This window comes from Limanda limanda, chromosome 4 (genome assembly GCF_963576545.1).
Source record: "Limanda limanda chromosome 4, fLimLim1.1, whole genome shotgun sequence".
Taxonomy (NCBI): domain Eukaryota; kingdom Metazoa; phylum Chordata; class Actinopteri; order Pleuronectiformes; family Pleuronectidae; genus Limanda; species Limanda limanda.
The window spans coordinates 5,204,796-5,225,175 of record NC_083639.1 but is presented as its reverse complement, the minus strand read 5'-3'; the positions used below and the strand labels follow the sequence as shown (position 1 = coordinate 5,225,175).

At 43.0% G+C, this 20,380-nt stretch overlaps 2 protein-coding genes across 2 annotated transcripts in view; both read right to left on the bottom strand.

Moving 5' to 3' along the window:
* Window positions 1-573: 573 nt before the first annotated feature.
* On the bottom strand, window positions 574-4,099 carry gnat1 (guanine nucleotide binding protein (G protein), alpha transducing activity polypeptide 1). The gene is made up of 8 exons (XM_061069198.1): window positions 3,994-4,099; window positions 2,453-2,495; window positions 2,226-2,367; window positions 1,974-2,131; window positions 1,766-1,894; window positions 1,543-1,672; window positions 842-995; window positions 574-764 (listed from the first exon to the last, which is right to left on the bottom strand). The coding sequence occupies exons 1-8, from the start codon at window positions 4,097-4,099 to the stop codon at window positions 574-576; spliced, it is 1,053 nt and encodes a 350-aa protein (XP_060925181.1).
* A 3,426-nt stretch (window positions 4,100-7,525) lies between these two features.
* Window positions 7,526-20,380, bottom strand: part of sema3fa (sema domain, immunoglobulin domain (Ig), short basic domain, secreted, (semaphorin) 3Fa) — a 49,134-nt gene continuing 36,279 nt past the window's right edge. The window contains exons 8-19 of the mRNA XM_061069197.1: window positions 19,840-19,959; window positions 18,355-18,494; window positions 16,423-16,537; window positions 10,883-10,952; window positions 9,946-10,090; window positions 9,579-9,801; window positions 8,999-9,087; window positions 8,865-8,906; window positions 8,572-8,729; window positions 8,404-8,471; window positions 8,074-8,207; window positions 7,526-7,954 (exon numbers count right to left, since the gene is read on the bottom strand). Of these exons, the coding sequence (XP_060925180.1) occupies window positions 7,526-7,954; window positions 8,074-8,207; window positions 8,404-8,471; window positions 8,572-8,729; window positions 8,865-8,906; window positions 8,999-9,087; window positions 9,579-9,801; window positions 9,946-10,090; window positions 10,883-10,952; window positions 16,423-16,537; window positions 18,355-18,494; window positions 19,840-19,959 (1,733 nt within the window). The remainder of the gene's footprint in view (window positions 7,955-8,073; window positions 8,208-8,403; window positions 8,472-8,571; window positions 8,730-8,864; window positions 8,907-8,998; window positions 9,088-9,578; window positions 9,802-9,945; window positions 10,091-10,882; window positions 10,953-16,422; window positions 16,538-18,354; window positions 18,495-19,839; window positions 19,960-20,380) is intronic.

Sequence of the window (20,380 nt, the reverse complement as noted above, 5' to 3'; positions counted from 1 at the left end):
CAGCTACTGCACTAAAATACATTTTCTATCTCCTCTCTTACATTTTGAATCTCTAACCGAGGCTGAAGTGCGTCTGCAGGTGGTGAGGCCATTTTGTTTCCTTTTTGGCGGTACACTGACCAGTTACATGAAGCATAAGAGACAATGCGTTAGCCCGACTTCTATTTATTCACATTAGTGTATGTGAGAGTAAATCACTTTTATGCCGATAGAAGCTTTTGATATCTCAACTACAGCCCCTCCAACGAGACTCAAGAGAAAAGTTAGCTCGACTAAAAATTCAACTGAAGTCTGCACAGGATTTTCTTCTGGTCTCCACTGACCTCATGTCTTTGGTCAAAGCTACAACAAAGCGATTTTTTTTATTAATTGTTTGAATTGGCCTGATGGAGAATTTTTAAGGGGCAGTTTTTCATCTTGGGTCCTCAGTTAAAACTGAGGAGAGATTTTGTGGAAGGTGACAGGGCCACAACAGCACCCTGTAAAAAGAGACGTACTGTTAAGCCAGTTTAACGAGTAGTTAGGTTTATCAATACTGTGCAAACTTTGCCCACCTTCATCAGGCTTCTCCCCTTAGAAGAGACCACAATCTTTCAGGTTCTCTTTGATGATGATGTCGGTTACAGCGTCAAACACAAACTTGACGTTCTCTGTGTCTGTGGCGCAGGTCATGTGAGAGTAGACTTCTTTGATATCTTTGCGCATGTTCAGATCCAAAAACTGCAGTTTGATGTAGTTACCAGCGTCCTCGAAGGTGTTGGGCCCTTAATGAAAAGATATAAAAGGGTCTATTTAATTGGTTGTCAGTTTCCTGAGAATGAAATCTGCTGTATTTACGTACCATCGTAGTCAGGGAAGCACATGCTGAGATGAGCTTTCTTGATCTTCTCAAGAAACACGTCTTTCTTGTTGAGGAAGAGGACAATGGAGGTGGCGAGGAAGTAGCGATGGTTGCAGATACTGTTGAACAAGTGCAGACTCTCGTGCATTCGATTCTGAAAGAAAAATATCAGTTTAAGTCCCACATAAAGCCTTTCAAACATTTGAGCAACTAAACCATAGACTGTATGTAGAGATGGATAACGCATCTCCGCTTCCTCCCATTATTCAGAAATTAAGCTTAAACATTCCGTATGCGGACGCCGCCATCTTGCAGATGTGAAGACAGAGTATGCACAGCAGCGATCGAGGAATGGAGGCGCTGTAGCCATCAACCAATCTTGAGTCAGTCTCAGCTATCAATCTTGACGCAACTTATTAAAACTATAGTTAACAGAAAAAAAACACTAACAAACTCAAGTGTGACAACAACTACATATCTAAAATGACAGAAATCTAAAATCTTGGGGGAAAATTATTTAAATTTGATCCGTGTCTCATCTATTAACATAATGGTGTCAGAATATATGACAAATACTGTAGCCAGCCACTAGGTGGCCTGTCGCTGTCATGTTGCCCATCTCTATATACAGTCTATGGTCCCACAGGGCTTAGACACAAATCGCATAGCATGTCCAGTGTGTAATATAAGTTTTTTTTTACCACTTCATCATCCTCCACCAGCACCATGTCGTAGGCGCTCAAAGCAGCGATGAAGATGATACAGGTCACGCCTTCGAAACAGTGGATCCACTTCTTCCTCTCTGACCTCTGGCCACCCACATCGAACATTCTGTATGGAAACAAAGGCATATTATCGTCATGACAGACCTGATGATGACTAAATAGTGCCCCCCCTACCCCAAAAAACCCAGCACCGCTTCACCTAAAGTTCAGGTCTTTGAGGCCAAACGTGGTCTCGATGATACCGGTGGTCTTCACTCTTGATCGCAGCACGTCCTGCTCAGTGGGCACATAGCCTGGCTGCACCAGCCGCTCCAAGTCACTCAGGTAGCTGAGAGGAAAAGGACATGAATTCAATAAGCAACAATAATGCGACACAATTCTTAACCTCAGCTGATTTGATTTCTTACTATCCAGCGGAGTCGTTGAGTTGGTACTCGGAGGCTCTATCGAAGCATTGCTGGATGCCAGTGTCCTTCCACAGGCGCAGGATGATGTCTGACAACTCTTTGGGCATGGAGCCTTCCTCGATGGTGTCTGCAAGATGCATGAGTTTCCTGGCGTCATCCTGCAGCGTGCACGCAAGAGGACGGGTTCACATACAAGTAACAGCAAGAAAACCTGACACTGACTTTACACAATTGAATCACAGGAGTCATTACCTGCTGATCAGAGTGGCCAAAGTTAATGTTGAATGTGCCCATGGCCTTCACAACGGCCATGATGGACTGCAGGGTGTTGCTGTAGATGATGACGATGAACTCCATGGACTCTTCAAGCGAGTAACCATCTTGGTGGATAATTCTGAGGAAAAAATAATGCATTTCCATATTATTGCCATTAAGATGAGAAAACAGAAATGTTTCAGGCAGAAAGTCACAGTTCTCACTTCATCTGTTTGACGATTGTGCTTTTGCCTGATTCTCCAGCACCTGTATGAAAAAAAACAAAAACAAAAAAACAATAATTTCTCGCAATCACTATTGTCATAACATTTGTATTTTGACTTCTTCCTACTCTTTTTAAGCATGGATTTCTTTCTTATTATATAATATTACAATTCCTGTTAAAAAAATCTAGAAATTAGTACATAAAGCATTAAGTACTCAAAAGGCACTTCTGGCAAGAATGAGTGTTATAATATGGGAAATATATTTAAGTGTGTATTTACAGACGTCAGTATTCATGATTGAAGATCAACAATTACTAAATATTATATCACCTCAATATTAACAGCTATGTACCACTTCAGATTGTTCAAAACATTTCGTTGTTCTCTCATTCTCATATTCATACAGACGACATTGGTCTTCCAATATATAACAGGCTATCTACATTTAATTTTAAAATTGGGAGTTAGATTCGGGAATGGTTGCTGATGAATTATTTTTCAAATTTGTATTTTTTGTTTCAACAATAGATTAAAGAAAAGTGAAAATTATTAACAAAGTTATGAATCTAATCCAAATTGTATCTTTAAGGATTTGGGAGACTTGGTAGGTTTTGTACTTATTGTGTTTTTATTTAGGTTTTTTATTTGAATAACGAATAACGAGAGAAGACTGGTGTGTTAATTACAGGTGACCAGACAGACAGATGATCCCATCGCTTCTTACTTCAGGTCTTATCTCATTCAATGCTGATGTAAGGGGAACTTCTCCTGTCCCTGACCTACATTATCAAGAGGGGGCGAAATATCTGTAACAATCCTAATGGTTATTCAGAACACTACATATCCAGCTGTTATAATAATAACAACTTTCAACTTGTACTTGTTAGTGGTTATTTTTGCTTGCTATGTACTGTAAAGACATTTTGGTGAACATAATCTACTTGACTTTACATCAAAAAAGAAAACCTCACTTTTTAAACACTCATATCAACATGTTGCTGGGAATGTATTTTGTCTGGTGTGTGAATGCTACAGCTACTGGGCACTGTTGTAATTCTGGCTTGGACCTCAGGGTATCCGTGTCCTTCAGGGTTAAGCCCTTTGTGTGAGGACCTGTTGCTGCAAGATTAACCAGGGATTGGGTTGAGTGATTATTTAGGTGTCTTAGCAATTCAATGACACAGATTGATAAGCTTTTACTCAACTCAAATAGATTGTGTGTCTTCATCACAGCCCGTGTGAATGCATTGGCTCTGCAGTTAGAGTGAATACCTTGAGATGTCTGTACTAATAACTAATCCAAAATTAAAGGAGTGATGGGAATTTTTGTAATGTTTTGTCTTCTTATCACAAAACTTTCCACAAGAATAACACCACACTGACTTAACGCCCAGACAGATAGAAGATCTATCTCTTAAAATAGAAAGTAGCTCCTCTCCACATGGGGCCACATGGGGCCCTAGAATATGTGCAACCACATGTTGAGCTATGTTGTTGAAACATTTGAGCCCCCACTGAATTAGCTGGAAAGTCTTTACCTAGCAGCAGCAGCTTGACAGTTCTGGCATCCTTGTCGGCATCCTCCTTCAGCTTCCTCTCCAGCTCTTTGGAGTGCTTCTCCTCGGCGCTCGCTCCGGCCCCCATTCTACTGTTCTCGGCTTGGGCCCCTTCTACTCAAAAACCCAAGTTTCAAGAAAAAGGGAAGCAGGTCCTAGCTGATCGCCCTCTGCCTGGTCGGTGGCGTCAGCTACGAAGCTGATGCATCAACTGTCCGCAGCAAACACTGGAGGACGTTGGGATTATTTTCGTGTCTTAGGAGAGGATTTTGAGCATCCCCTGTCCACCTGACCCGAGACGACCAATGGAGCGCAAGGACATGGACGTGTAGGGCAGAGCGAAAGGTGTGAGAGGGAGCAGGCATACATCAGTGTAGGAGTGATCGAACCTTTAGGGGGGACTTTGCTGTGCTCAGCGGAAGATAAACACCGGCTCAAGTGCTTATCTCTCTATGCTGTTCTTGGGTTCCTTTGAAAGAGGCACATATAAAGCTCAACAGTTTGGTGTTTGGGCCTTTTGGGAAACTCAATTATTCACATATCCATCTCAGCACCAAAACAATCTGTTATGGGAATAAGTGTGGTTTATACGTTTGGCATTTGTAAGGGGGGAGGATGAGAAGGACAACAGCGACGAAAGATTCAGTCTCAACACAATGAAAACTAATGTGATGCACAATCAGAACCTCACCTCTGGGTCCAAACAGGAAGAAAGACAAATGGACATTTGTAATAAGGTTCTGCAGACTGAAGGGTACTCTCTGAAGTACTTAACGGGCTTTACAGTTTCACCTGACAGATCTGATTGACCTCATTCTGAAGCTGGTTATAGGGATCCTAATCTACTCACTTTCAATTATGTATGCCCGCATGAAAAGTATGTCTGTTTCTGTGTGTGTGTGTGTGTGTGTGAGTGCTGCACAGTTTCCTATATGTCAAAACATGTTTCTGTTCTTAGAACTACAAATCACAATTTTTACTTTATCACAACCATTTGAGGAACTGACGGTGACAAAGCTCTTGAGTCTCGGCTGTAAATGAAAAAAAACATAGTAACCTGATGAACCAAATCAAAATCATGTAGAGTAGGTATCGATAAAAAAGCTCAACCAGACACACAAGGGAAAATAAAATAAAATAAAATACAAAGAAAATGATGTCAGTGTCAAACCAAAAAGTTGTTCCAGATTTGTACTCAGTCAACACCTTGTCACCTGCATGTCTCTACCTGCTGTATGGCGTCCTGCACACTGGTGTGGACACCTCTGACACCAGTCTGACCAGTTTAAGGTTCTGCTAAGCCCCACCTTAAATCTAACTGTACCGCCTGGAGATTTTTAACAGTGTGGTATTGCTACTAAGTAAAGGATGAAGAATAATTCTTCCACAGCTACAGATCATCAACATAGGGAGCACTGAAATAAAAGCATGACAAATAATTGTACAGACCATCACTGTCAAACAGATGAGAACGTGTGTTATTATAAAATATAGAGCTTTAATTTATTAGTCCGCAACATTGATGAGGAAGAAAAGATAAAAGTAACTTTTTACATGTCATTACAATAACATCAACTGTGCTTTATATCATACATTACTTTACCTCAATGACTCCGAGCAAAGTCTGAAAACCGGAGAAAACAGAAGAGATGCGCGTTTGAAATCTACGCAGAATCTGTTTTGCACATTTCCGAGAGAGGAGAAAGAGAGAGAGAGGTAAAGAGACAGAGTGGGAGAGAGAAATCGAGGATTTAAAATCACCATCTGACCTTTCTGCACCTTCAGATTTTCACACCATTTTAAAAAACAAAACAGAAAAAAGGTGTGATCCTGTCTTTCTTGCACTGATAGTGTTTTCCATATTCCCACGACGAGAAAGACATTCACTGACATCCACAGCAACGTAGCATTTTTAGACAAATACCATAAACATACACTGTACATGCCATGCACGATGAAAAGCCACCTTCTGAAGATTTTGGTACAGGTTTCTCTTCAGGGTTTTAGCAGTGATCAGCTCATTTAGTGGTTGTACTGGTTGTGACATTGTTTGTTTTTTTAACTGTATGGAAGCGGCTCAGGTTCATAAAGTCTATGGCGTGGTTGAGAGCAGGATGGATCTGCACCAGACTGACTGAAAGTAGCTCTGCACCGATAAAATGACCAGTCCTACAGCACTGAAGCGAAACTACACATTAGTCACTGTGTTCTAACTGAAGTGTCGACTGGTTTAAGTGGCCAAACACAATATCCCCCGTATTTAGCATAAAACTGGCAGGAATGCAAACTTTGGATTCATCTCGAGCTTAGAAAATTCCGTCAGAACATAGAAGCTGAATGCTCTCTCATGTGAATAAACTGCATAATATGCCCCAGGTACATGTGAAGTATTTACTGTTCATCAAGATCGCTGATTTGGCAACAGAAGGTGCTTTGTCTCAAATAGTTATTTCTATTCTTTTTTTCTTTTTTTTTTTGTTTAAATCACAAACTGTCACAAACTCACACGTAGCTGCCTGCTGGAATTTCTTATCTCGAAACAGAGAGAGAAGAGAAGGCAATGTTATATTTTCAGCTTTTGTGTTGTTAAAGAGACCCCTGTCCCCCCCACCCCCACAAAAAAAAACGAAATAAAAACAGCTTATCACGAAGATCACGTTTTGTTAAGGATACAACATTGAGATGTGATATTCACATAGAAACAAAACAAACACTTGGCAGCAACGGATTTCGGAAGAATTCGGGCGATGAGTGAAATAACGTGGTGGCTTTCGGGCCAGGGCTGGACCACATGGTCTCGAGAGGAGAGGACTGTTCATTACCAAGTGACTGAAGGACTGTGACACAGCTGCAGTCTGTGGGCATTCCTCTTTATCCGGAAATGTCCCATGAAATGTCATCATCCTTCTGTCAATAGCTTGTATCTTGCAGTCGTAAAAATTAAAATAAACTGTCTGTTGCACAGTAGAGTGTCCTGGTGAAGACATTTCAGGAAGAAGAGCAGTGACTCCTTGATTCCACCTCCGGCTTAGACACTGAATACTGCCAGCAGTCATGTGATCCCAACATGAACCCTTTCTGAACACACGTCCATCGGTCCTCGTCCTCGTGTGGACACCAACGTCCTTGGTTACTGTTGCTGTTTCTCAAAAACACCAAACATAAACATATTCTCAACATAATAACACATTGTTATAAAGAAATAACACTAACAATAATATAATAACAACAATATTTGCACAGGTTGACCTATTCACAGAAAACATGTCTTCTAAACACGTACAAAGAATTACTTTTTACAACCTACAATAAATATTGTGAATTTTTTGAACAGTCACATAGAAACTGTTGGATGCTGTTGCTTTGGGTTTGCAGTGTCTGTCTCGTCCATGATGACCACGTGATTTCAGTTCCCTAAGATGGAGGGTTGCAGTGTTTAGGAGGTTGTGTGGTAGATGGGGGGGGGGGGGGGGGGGGGGGTGTTTGAGGATGACTGGGGGCGTGGTCCAGCTCCTCATGTCGCGGCCGGAGTCGTTTCCTCGTCGTGATGCCGACGGTTGCGCGGCTTCTTCTGCTCTTTCAGCTCCTTCAGGCTTTTGGCCTTGCTGTCCCCGACGCCGGCGTCTCCCAGCTGCCAGTAGTCCTGGCAGTACTGGTTGATGAGGCCCATCTCCGGCTGGCTCAGAATGGTCAGCAGGTCCTTGTACTGGCCAGCGCTGGGAGTCCAGGCGCTGGACTGGAGGGGGGGCAGCGCCGGGCTGCCCGTCTCCACCAGCACGCTGTTGACCGTGCGGCTGGACAGGACCACGAGCTGCAGCTTGACCAGCGTGTGCTTGAAGTTCTTCTCCGTGGACGTGCACTGGTAGATGCCGCTGTCAGAGGACTGCAGCGAGCGGATCAGAAGGCCCTGCTCGGTTTTCAGGGTGCGGCCCTCGGAGCGAATCTGGAAAGTGGAGGAGGAGGAGGACTGAGAATTCAAAAAACTTAAACACCTGATCGGTTCAGTGAATTTGGTTGGAGAGAAACTATAACAGGTTTGCAGTAAAAAAAACCTCAGCTCACCTCTTTCCTTCTGTCACTGTTTTCCTTCTGCAGGTGCCACTTCAGAGACATGTGAGGAGACCGGGCCTGACACTCCAGGAAGGTGGTGCTGCCCTCCACGCCGTACTGAACCGTCTCCAGAGTGTTCTTGTTTGCTATCAAACAATACGTGAACATATATTAATGTATTACTTCTGAGAAAATAAAAAATGTAAAAAAGATAGAGAGCACATGCAAGTTCTACAGAGGTAGATATTAAATGAATGTATTAATTGCTGAATTGAGTGTGTGAGTGTGTGTGTGTGTTAGTGTGTGTGTCTGTGTGTGTGTGTCTGCAGTCTGAACCCTCACCATTGGAGTTGTAGCCTCTGCACTGGCGGATTGGGTTTCCGTACTTCACATCCTGTCGACGGCTCCGTCTAAAGGGGTCAGATCAACAAACGGAAATAAAAAGCTTCACGTCAACATATGCACATGGATGAGATTTTTCCGAAAAACAAACACTATCTTGATTCTCACCTCTTCTGTGAGGCAGAGTATCTGGAGCAGGACTTGCCGTCCCAGGCGCAGTACGGGTCTCTGGCCAGACAGCAGTCGGCGCAGGCTTCGCCGTACACGTCGCAGCGGTGGAGCGCGAGGTGAGTCACACCCAGGACCGACCCCACGTACAGTTGTTGCTATAATAAAACACATGTGAGGATCGGAATTTAAAAATCATATACACATTCTGTATTATGCCATGGAACATTTAGGTACAGGTAATTATTCTATATAACGTGATAAAATGATTCTTTTGCTAAAAATGTACTTACCCGTTTGGATGAAATCTTCATGGTGGTAATTGGAGTGGGAACCTGCAGTGATACAGTTAACACAGCTTTGAATAAATAATTAAACACGATGATTTTAGATAAAGCGATTAATAGAATTTAAAAAGGTGACTGACCTTAAAGACCTCAACTTCCTCCAAGACCAGCTCCTCTGTCTGCAAGTCGTCTCTTGGCAGGACAATAACTTTCTGGACTGTCCCTCGATCTGTAAAACAAGAGAGTTGATGGAACCCTGTTGACTGCATTCATCTTATCATATTCATTAAATGTATATTTGAATCCCACACTTTGACTCATCTCCTTCCCCTAAAATGGAAAGGCTCTAATCTATTCAAAATCCATTTTTATTTATACGGCGCCTTTTGTTTGAGGTTACGACACAAGGTGCTTGGCAGTACAATAAAATACTAATACAAATGAGATACATAATAAATGAATATTATAAAAGAATAAATAAAGTAAACAAATGTATATGAAACAAATGTAAGGCTATGAAATTATATTTTAAGATTACTTTTAAAGGTATTTATAGAGAAAGGGAAATGTGAGCTGAATTCATATAAGGGTGGAATGATGTTCCAGAAGTGAACAAGGGCTATGAACACTACATGGTTTGAATCTACAAACACAAAAACATGATTTTTATATTACAGGTCAGTAATCACATAATGTCAGTAAAGGCCTTGGACCACTAACCTGTTCCCAGGAAGAGCACCTCGTAGTTGCCGTCAGCAGCTGCCACTTGGTCCACGGCAATTGTGGTGAACTCGTACTCCACGTTGGTTCTGACCACCAGGGGGCGCTTGTGCACTGGGTATATAGCATTGTGCATGGTGGGGTGGTTCCTCATGAAGTTGATAACCTCATCTGGGTAATCCTTTGTGGATTTCATGTTGGGGGTGAAGGTGCCTCCGGGACACTAAGACAAAAGAAACACAGCTATAAATGACTAAACCTGTAATTTACCAAATTCCTTCTGCAGGGAAAAAACCATGACAGAGAGTTTTTCTTTTTAATGAGAAAAAAGGTGCTTTCATAATTTCTTTTGTTGTGTATAGCTTACAGTGCCAGGCCGTGGGTAGGGGATCTTCCCAGAGTACGCCACCCACTGGTAGTTGGGCCCTTCCTTGTGGGCGAAGGGCCCGTGGAAGACCATGCGGATGTCGGCCATGGAGTACACGCACACGGCCGAGCCTTTAAAGACGGCGCTGGAGGAGAGAACGCAGGGAGACAGATTAACTCACTCTCCCAAAGATAATTACCGTGGGTGCCTCTCTGTGGCTGCTCCAATCTACTTCCTTCCCACGTACTCAGCCAGGGCTCTTAGAGGAAAACGACACTGAAACATTCTGACGCACAACAAACACACTCTCAGAGCGACGGGGATGGAGTCGAGCTGTCTGATGCACTGACACACTAACACCCACGCACTGCAGAGGACTCGCCGGAGCTCGGGCTGCCGCGCGGTGGGTGGACCGTGTTTGTTACTCCTGTCATGGGCCTCTATCATTAGCGCCACATGTGTTTTTATCAGCCGGGTTGAAAATGTGCCTGATGCCCCGAGGACAGGAAGGAAACGGTGACAATATTTGTTTCTCAAATACATTAATCAAGACGTGTTTATTATGACTCCGTGCGCACGTCTCCCTGCTTGTGTGCACTCAGAATCTCCATTTACACGTCTGGTTGGCTGCCTTGAATTTTAATGCTTTGTGCTGAGTGACAATTTGCTATCAAATCTGACCTATAAGGAACCGCAGAGGCTCAGTTAGTCTCTCAAAAGGAGAGCAACCCCCCCCATGGGCCCCAGATTCGCTTTCTGTCGCGTCTTTGTAGCCTGAGTCTGACAGGCCATACGCAACACAGCATTTCATTATCAGAGAGAGCTGACACCTTCAGGCGGAGCGACAAGCGGATAATAAAAACAAAACAGATGACACCTTCCCTCCGAACTGCATGAAAGTTATTTGAGAGTTTAAAAAAAGCTGTCAGTCACTCACCCCGACACTGAGAAGACTCCGTAGATGACAGGATTCTTGGTGTCTTGAGTTGGCTGGATATACACATCCCCTGATGAGAAACACATTTGCAGTCGTTAGTAATAAATCACAAAAAAACAGTCAAGGAGGAAGTATTTAGATCCTTTTTGGAATAAAAGTAACAATAAGAGAATTTAAAAATACACTATTACAATAGAAAGTCTGGCTTCAAAGTGTTACTCAAATATCCAAATAAAAGTTCTTGTGCAGAAAATGTCCAATGTGATTTATAACGACATTGTGGTTATATATATATGACACTTTATATATCATATACACAAGTATTTTGTATCTTCTTTGTATACAGTTAAGTAGTTTGGTCTAGTGGTTCCTATGCAGGGTCATTTATTCCCCTCCAAAGGGGCACATGATAAATCTGACAGGTCGTGAGATGATGGGTGTGATGTGAAAACAGAAAAGCTCTGCTGCTCATATTTTCACTACATTTTTTTGTGTGAAATAACAGACCGGTTCGACCTCAACTCTGCTTTTTTAGTAAGGGGTCCGAAGAAAAACAGCTTTTACAGGTTGTACTTTGACAAGCATTACTATCTAAAACCCCGATACTGCAACGACCAGCGGCTGGAACTCATCAACACAACTGTCAATCACGACAACAGCAAGTTCCCGACAACAGCAACTGATTCTCCAGTTCCTCCGCACCGAGTCGAGCTCTGCTGAGCTTTGAACAAACAGGTGAACAGCCCTGTGTGCAGCAGCTTCACGGTTCTGTGGAACGAGTCCTGCAGCAGGATTTCATTTGCCACGGCTCGATTACTGCAGGTCACTTTTACAGTTTCAGAAACAGGAGATGCAACCAGGCCAAACAAACAGGCCATTCTATAACAGGCAGGTTTAGAATGGACAGTGCACTAGCACTAGAAAAATGGAAAAATGTACAAGTACCTCAAAATTTGTCCATGAGTGCAATACTTGAGTGAATATGTTGAATATACTAAAAAATGCTTTCTCTTCACAGAAGCACAATACCAGTCCCACGATGAATGTGCAGACAAAGAAAAGTAAATATTCATGTCTGCGTCTGGTATTTGACCATCATGGGAATTTATTAGTTCACACCTGGTTCCGACCTGAAGTCATTTTCACTTTAACATATGGAGACTTTTTGCTTCCTACGTGGGGGGAGAGCTGCTCCAGAGCTGTGGTTACCACAGAGCCTCAGCGAGATCCGGAGTTCAGGCTCGTCCTGAGACGGGCTGAAACTAACCTGTCTCAGCGGGGAATAGACATGAAATGGAGATCTCTGGTCCAACACGGCTTTAATAGGAGCCATATGCATCCAATGACTGTACAGGGCAGAGCTGTTGTTAACCCTGCATATCTTCTGATGACTTAATGAGAGAAAAGTGCGAGGAAAAACAGTACGGAAGAAAAGTGAAATTAATTTAAATGAGACAGGTTTGAGTAGAATAACACTTCATCCACACTTGGACACACAGGACCATTCATTGCTTTGCATTAATGGAAAACTTCAGAGAAAAGAGCACGGATCACTTGTTTCAGATGGCCTTGAACAGTTAGTTACAATAATTACCGACAGCAGAAATTCTTTGGAAAAATACCAATTACAATGAGCAGGCATGGAATCGGATCCTCTCCTTTAGAACCCGAGACCCTTTTCATGGTTATCTGTCGAGCTATTAATGTGACACACCGCAGCAAGGACGCAGAGCCACCACTCACGTACTGTATTTATCTCTCACGTATCACCTGAATGAACCCGAGAGGCGGCTCGTCAAAGAACAAACCGCTAAGCTCCAGTTCTGTGAAACGCCGATCCTCGTGCCCTTGGCGTTGTCTGTAGCTCGCGCAAAATAAACAGGAGGAAGCTTCAATTCACGTGGCTTGTTTAAAGACGTCACTTCTGACTCCCCAAAGCTGCAAAATCCACAAACCTGCTTTTGATCAGTTGTTAAAACAACAACCCCCTCACATGTCGAGGTATAAAAACGACAGGTAATGGCAGCACACTGAGGCAAAAATCAACTTTTGGCAAACAAGGGTAGAAATTCATAACCCCTCTGACGCCAGTTTGACAAGACCTCCCGGCTCCAGAGGGAGAGCAGCGAAGGAGAAAAGACATAAATCAGTCGAGATCAAGTTGCGTCACAGCAACTTTTGTTTCTTAAATGTGTCAGATCAGACGGATCAGAGTCTGTGAAGCTCCCGCAGCATCACATCAGCAGAGAAACGTCTCCGGCTGCCGGGAGCACAAAGACCGGGGATAAATAAGGTGCTGTGAGGAAACTAAGGAGGAAGGGGGAATGAATGGTCCCAGGATGGAGCCAGGACTGTCAAATTCAAACAGATTGTATATGATTATCTCCTTGATACCCACTCTGTGAGACGTGCGCCCAAAATATGTTGTTGGAAATGTCCACTCAGAGTGATTACAGAGAAAACCAACAGAAAAGCAGCTTCTTCGACTTCCTCACTAAGAATGAAAAGGTTTAGGGATTTGTGGACGACAGGGACTGCAAAAAATAACTCAATGAAATCAAAAGTTTCACTCCATAATTAAATTTCAGAACAGGCAATAAACTTTACCGCCCACGCATTTATTCTCTGCTTTTGTCTGGCAGACATTTTCATCCCTCCTGCGTCTATATGTGTCGTTTTCACTCTGTCTAGGTACTCCTCCTCTCCCCGGCTGAGACACTGAATGCTTTTTCCTCTGTTCGCCTCGGCTCCACCATCTGAATGTACTTCCCTCTCTCTCCCATGAGTCCTCGCGCAGCCACTCTGATGCCTCTGCTGGGCTCCACCAGGACCAGCAGGAGACAGAACACATTTCTACCAGACGCTCTGTGGTCGGGGGGGGAGGCCGACCACAGAGCTGTGGGACGTCAGCAGACTCGCAGTGACCTCACCACGAGTGCTCATCTGCACTGAGGCAACAGCTGAGCCGCTGTGCATGGACTGAGAGTACAGCAGCACTGACAGCAGAGGACCGACTGACACGCTGTTAATGCAAAGTCTGCAACTAGCAAAACCTTGTCATTATGAATAAAGGATGTTTTCATGCAGTCAGCTCATATCTCTGTTGGATTCACAAGATTACAGCAAATGGACCAAATTTGAATGAAAACTGTTTGAACTGGACAATAATAGGAAACATATGAAGCTGCTCTTCTGCTGGGACACTGAACCTGAGAGCAGCCGGAAGCGTGGAAAGCCTTAAACGCAAAGGATGGAAACCTCTCTGTAGCCTGGCTTTTTAATAGGGTTAACAAGCATTAATTTATTGCATCCATGTTTGGTTTATATGTACGGTAATTGTATTAGTCTGCGTTTTATCTGATGTTATTAACTTTTATTTTTCATTTTTTCATTATTACTCGAGAACTAAGGAATGCTTCTCATCTCCATTTGGCAGAACAGGTGCGTAGGAGAGAGACGAGGGATCCAGGACATTGTCCAACTTGCAATCAGTGATTTGCTGCTGCTGGGACATTTTGGTGCTAGACCTTTATCAAGCAAACATTTTTTTATTGTTACAGCTCTTAAATCCATCAGTACTATATCAGCACTTTGAACTGCACTAACTTAAATTAAAAGTGCCATAAAAATAATGTTTGACTGATTGAGTTGTGCAGAAGGGAGAATAGATATGAGGGAGTGCAATCAATCTGCATTTATCTGTCTTTGTACATTTTAACATAATAATTAGTCTCAAAACAATTTGTAATGACTCTGTAGTTCAAAGTCCTTATTTTCTGGTTAACTGGTGCTGTTGGGCACTTTTATAACTATTGTATTATCATGCAAACATTTCAACCACTTCCCACTACTCTCCATACTCGTCTTTATTTTGTGAGTCCTTCGTGTCATTTCTTCAAACAGCTGCTTCCCAGAAGGCTTAAAACTCATTAATTTGAGATTAACTCGAGTTTATCTCGTCAGCAGGATTCAGGGAAAGTCAGACGACTCAAAGTAAATATTAACTTGCATAATGTGAGAATGCAGATTCCTCCATAGTGAAAATGTGTGTGAATAAATGAGAACACACTTTTGAGAAGTCGTGAAAAATCTGCTGCTCATACCAACAGTCACTATAATTTCAAGATTACTGCAAATCCCGGCTTTAATCCTGTCAGTCCTGTGAGTGATGGACGAGCCGGGATGATCAACAGGGGTCGGACTGATCCCAGCTGCTCATTGCTTGTGTGTGTGTGTGTATGTCCTGTGTGTGTACTTGTAAAATAAGGACATTTTGGCCAGACCACATTTTATGAGGGTTAAGATTTTCTTTTAGAGTTAATGTTAGAATGTGGTTTAAGTTAAATTTGGGTTTAGGTAACTATTAGACATTCAGTTGAGGTTAAGGTTAGGCATAACACATTTCCTAGCCCCTCACAGGCTAGGAAATGTTTTATGCCAACTTGTGTCCTCAATAAGATAGAATTACAAGAAGACGTTCGTTTGATGGGAAAAAAAGAAACGCAATAAAACGTGTACAAAAATGCTGAAGGAAGCAGAGCGATCATCACGAAGGATAGAAACTCTTCAGGGTGGCACCTACAGTACGAGAGCCATGTTAATGCTCAAAGGAATATACATGTCAAGATTAACATGCATGTGTCAGTGATACCTTAATCTAAAGCTGCAGCTTCTCTCGGATTCTTACCAGTACCTTTGCACATGAGCAGAGGCGTACGGCACAGTAAGCTGCTCAGTGAAGAGAACTCTACAAATGAGAAAGTTGTGGATACGGAGTCTGTCAACATGAAGTCCATCTGGAGAGACTCGCTTTGCACTGCTCTCGTTACACGGCCATGTAAGAATTCTCACTTTCCTTCTGCCAAGTTTTTTCTTTCCCGTCAAATCAGAGACGAGCTCATTACGAGCGTGTTTCTAACTCCATGCAGATGTGTTAAAGGTTCAAAGACTTGTAGAAATGTTTCTGCAAAACGTCACATTAAGCGATTGTTATTTGACTTTTGTGGGAAAGTTTTTAAAATGTGTCATGTTTCAGTTGGTAAATGTTGATTAGAGCGTTAACAGACAAAAGGGTCAGATATGGAGGGAGAGTGTGAAAATGCCACAATCTCTGAGCCAATCAGCTGTTGCCTGAAAACAAATTAGCCTCTGGGGGCAAAGGTCATTATAACAGATATCTGGGCCAAGACTCCATCATCTGTTTTGCCTTTTAGCTTCTTTCATCACACGAGTCAAACGTTTGTCCAAACAAAACATTGATACTTTTTGCAGATTTTTTAGGTCAATATGACATTTTGGCTAATCTCTTACAACGCTATTTGCATATGAATAAAGATAAATAAAAAACAGGTAGTAGCTTTTTCTCTTCATCTGGACAGTTTACCTTCAGCAACTGAAGCCTGCTCCAACGTGATTGGCCAAACAAATGGAAATCAGTTGGTTTCAGGCCCTAAAATGTCTTCCTTCGCCGACAGATTCTTCATCTTCACATGCAGAATGTGTTTATAGAGATTAAAAGAGGAATAATAAAGTCCACTCACTCAGTTCATCAAAGTGCGTCTCTTGGCCGTCCGGTCCAGGCACCGAGCAGATGAGTCGAGCCTTCAGGAACGTGCTCCACTTGTTGACCAGGCAGCAGTGTCCACCGTCGTCATTCTGTGCAGCAGAGACACACAGTAGTCATTCATCCGCCTCAACACCGACAGGCCGTCCAGCGTCTGACTAGCAGCTGTTTGAAACAACCGTCCAAACTAAGTGTTGTTGTTGGGCCTGTTTGAATAAAGATCAGCCCTGTGATTCAGCTTGGCCCATCTGCTCGGGAGGTCAGCCAACGTCTACTACGGAGGTAGACACTCGAGCCCTGGGAAAATGATTCATGAGTTGGAACTCGATGGACTTCGGAGTCCAGAAGAGCTGCACGGGGCGAAGAAATCGAGACTGTCTTTATTTAATGTAGGCTTTCGGGGATGGAAATATCAGTTGATCTGTTTATTGGAATTGGTCCATATTGTTTCGACATTTATAACATGGATTGAAATAAAAAGCCATTCATGGTCCCCAGAGAATGAAGTCAAACTGATTTAGATAATTTGCTGACTTTTTGTCTCTCTCCACCAGTATGTTCACACTTGTGGTTCTAAGAAGGGACATACATTGTTGAGGGAGCGGCTACTCGAGTTAGGATACATGCTGATACATTATAAAGGTGATTATTCACCAGCAGGTGAACATTTTCACTTGTTCAGATACATACGTCAATGAACAATAGCACAAATGTTTGTACATATCTTCATGGTGATGTTTTTTTAATGCATTTGGCGATCCCTGACTTTTCCTTGAGTGCCACCATGAAGTATTTACCCCTTTGAGGTATAAAGATCCAGTACTACAGCAATAGACATGGTTGCATAATTAGTAAAGGATGCAGTGTGGTTCTGTCTGATTCATTCTGAACCAGTTACTGTCCAGAGGAAAACTGCACGGATACAGATGACTCCAGACTTGTGCACATATAATGAAATGACCATGTTGTATGATGGCAACAGGAAAAAACTGCAAGATAAAGATACATTACAGGCGACGGCAAAGGTAGTTCTAAAAACAAATATCTAAATCGCAGTGAACCCTCAGGTGATCCGTACGTCAAGTGATTGACTAATGAAAAGATTTGGTTCTGTCAAGTTTCATTGTCAGGTTCAAACTGCCCAATAATTTGGTTTATGACCAAAAACAAGCTAATTCATGACATTGAAATTAGCCGCAGCAGCATGTTGCATTTACTGCAGAAGAATAAATGCTAACACAGACTAAACTAAGATGTTTTAACACAACATTATACCTGCTATAGGTCCACATTGTAATCAAGCTGATCTAAGGCGGTGCTGTACCTAAATAAAGCTTCACTGAGCTGCACACAGGGCTAAAGACTCTTATTCTGGTTTAGTATCCACCTTGTAAATTACATACTTTAAGGATGCATCCAACAAACAAAGGAGCATCCTGAGTTTTTCTGGAGCCATGTTGAGATGACTTGAACGTTTTTGACAGTGTTTTTTTTCCTGTGCGTCTCTGGTGAAAAACAGCGCCTCGGGCCACATCAGCTCCATCACTGAGTAAACACAGCTCAGCTTTGTATGTATGTCTATGCATGCACACAGATGTGGGCTAAAGTAAACTCCACCACTCAAACATTTCATCCAGAGGAACAGAAATAACAAAATCCTTCCCAAAGCGAACTGTTGAGGCAAAGAGCGAAGATCTAGTTTCCTAACTGGGGATTTGGTAGTGTGTGATTTTTTTTTCTGTTCAGCAGTTTCTAGCCGTTACTGGTGATAATGGGGGGGCTTTCTGCCTGCTCCTCTAAGAGACAAGGAAACAGGACACATACTGTAACTAACCATTCTGGAGACATATAAACCTTTCACTGGTGATGAGCAACATGAGGTTTGCCGACCGGGAGCGTGATAACTCACCAGGCAGATCCGCCCTATCCTGGACTGGGTCATGGGACTCTGGCCCATCTCAGAGGCTTTCTCGCGGAAGAAAAAGTAGAGCTTGTCATCATTCTTCTCTGCGCTGTCTGGGATGAGGTGTGCGTGGATGAATGTGGGATCTGCAGGAAAAAAAAGATGGATGGAGAGAGCTTTAGTAGCTGTACAGCACATGTTCCTCTGCGTCCAAATGTGAGCGCAGAGGAGCGTTCGAATCCACAGTTCATCAAGTCTGAAAGGGGCCTGCAGCTCACTTTACCTTCACATTACATTAACTATCATTTATAGAAAATACAGATCTGATGGTGCTCAAGAACAGGTGTCAGGAAGAAGTATTTACAGCAGAAATCATTAAAGAAAGCATTTATTATTATTACTATCATAATTGCCAAAAGCTCTCAAATCCCTTTGTCTCTCTACTTGGACTCTTCTTTGCCCTATTCCACCTATGCCACCATGTATGGTGCCTCTTTTGGGGCTTTTCTGTTTCTTATCCTTTGCTCGCTGTGAATATTCCTGATTTTTTCCTGCTGCATTCGGACATATTACTAGGAGGCTTGAAGGAAAAGTTTAAGAAGATATCTTGAGCAGCTGACTCAGATGTTTGTGTCCTCAGCGCACATCTGAAATCAGTTCGTGGGTTTTTTTTCAGTCTAATTGTAGAAGATTCAGCCACGAACATCATTTGAATTTTGAGAAATAAGCTGAATGAAGCAGAGGCTTTTTGATAGCAACTGTCTGGAGCTGGATTTCTTCCTAGTGACAACGCTCAGTGCACTCCCACTGGCTGACTTACTGGGTCATCACTGGACACGCCACACAGAGCGCCCCTCCCCACCGTGACCAATCAAGGTCCCAAATGGGGACAAACCAAAACCGGAGGGGGGGGCGCATGTATTGGGGGAGGGGGTAGATAAAGAGATTCCACATGGCTGATTAGCAGGACTCAGGTGTCCCAATTCTGTTGTACCACTACCAGGGGACTGTTGTCAGGGCAACAGGGTCAGAGGAAAGTCTGGGAGGCCGTGGATGATTTGGAAACATCAAGCAACAGCACCCGACGAGCATTTAAAGTGCTTTAAAAATCACGGTTCATTAGACAGCGGAGGCTACTCGCAGTCATTATTGACATTCAGTCATTTCACCCTGTGACTACACTACTGACCTTGTTTTCGGGCTCTGCAGACGTGCAGTCCACAATTAGCAAAGTGCATTTTATGATTCAAGTCAAATGAGCAGTGGGTCATGTGGAGCAGGCTGGAAAGATCAACACTTGCATTCCTAGAAGACTCTAGGAGACTAGGAAGGGAGGATTGTTGGGTAATGTGGAGGCTGCACTCGGCTGTTGCCTGAGACATTAAAGCGGTGTTCTTACAGAGCTGAGGAATAAATTAAAAATGAACTGGACGGGGATGAGTGGAAGGAAATAAAGCTGGGTGCAGCACGAGCCGCGAGTGGAGACATTACCGTTCAACCATCTGGAGTTGTACTGATCAGTCCTCATGGCTGTCTGCTTCCCCAGCGTACGGAAGATGGCAGAGTCTGTTCCCATGAAATCGATGTAGACTCCCGCGTACAGCTCTCCATCTGTCAGTCACGGGGAAAAGAAGGCGGAATGGTGTTTCTGAGTTGACGTCATGACGGATGAAAATAATTTTCCAGGTCAGTGTGGAGAACATGCTGTCAACCGAGTGTGAGGGAAACTTGATTAAAACGTTGCATCATCCCTCATGTCAAAATCAGACTGATGGCGAGGACATTGGCCGTTCAGAGATAGAGATCAACTCTACATGACGAGAGGACGGTGCCAGAAAACACATCATACCTCAACATCTCATCCAAGTCTGTTCAGTGGAGTCAGAAATGTCACATTCGGGGTTAAAAAGTGTGACCTTATGATTATACTGTAATCATACTTAAGCGTATTAAGCCAATCAGTGTAACTTGAAAAGACGGCTGTATTCCCACAGTTTCAAGTCGGATTCTTGTTTCATTCACTGGGGTCAAG

What these genes read in the sequence shown, in the direction of transcription:
- gnat1 (XM_061069198.1), bottom strand. Translation starts at nt 4,099, where the DNA reads ATGGGGGCCGGAGCGAGCGCCGAGGAGAAGCACTCCAAAGAGCTGGAG. An exon ending in TGTCAAGCTGCTGCTGCTAG is followed by an intron (nt 2,496 to 3,993) that starts GTAAAGACTTTC and finishes TTTTTCATACAG; the next exon opens with GTGCTGGAGAATCAGGCAAA. An exon ending in ACAATCGTCAAACAGATGAA is followed by an intron (nt 2,368 to 2,452) that starts GTGAGAACTGTG and finishes TTTTTTCCTCAG; the next exon opens with AATTATCCACCAAGATGGTT.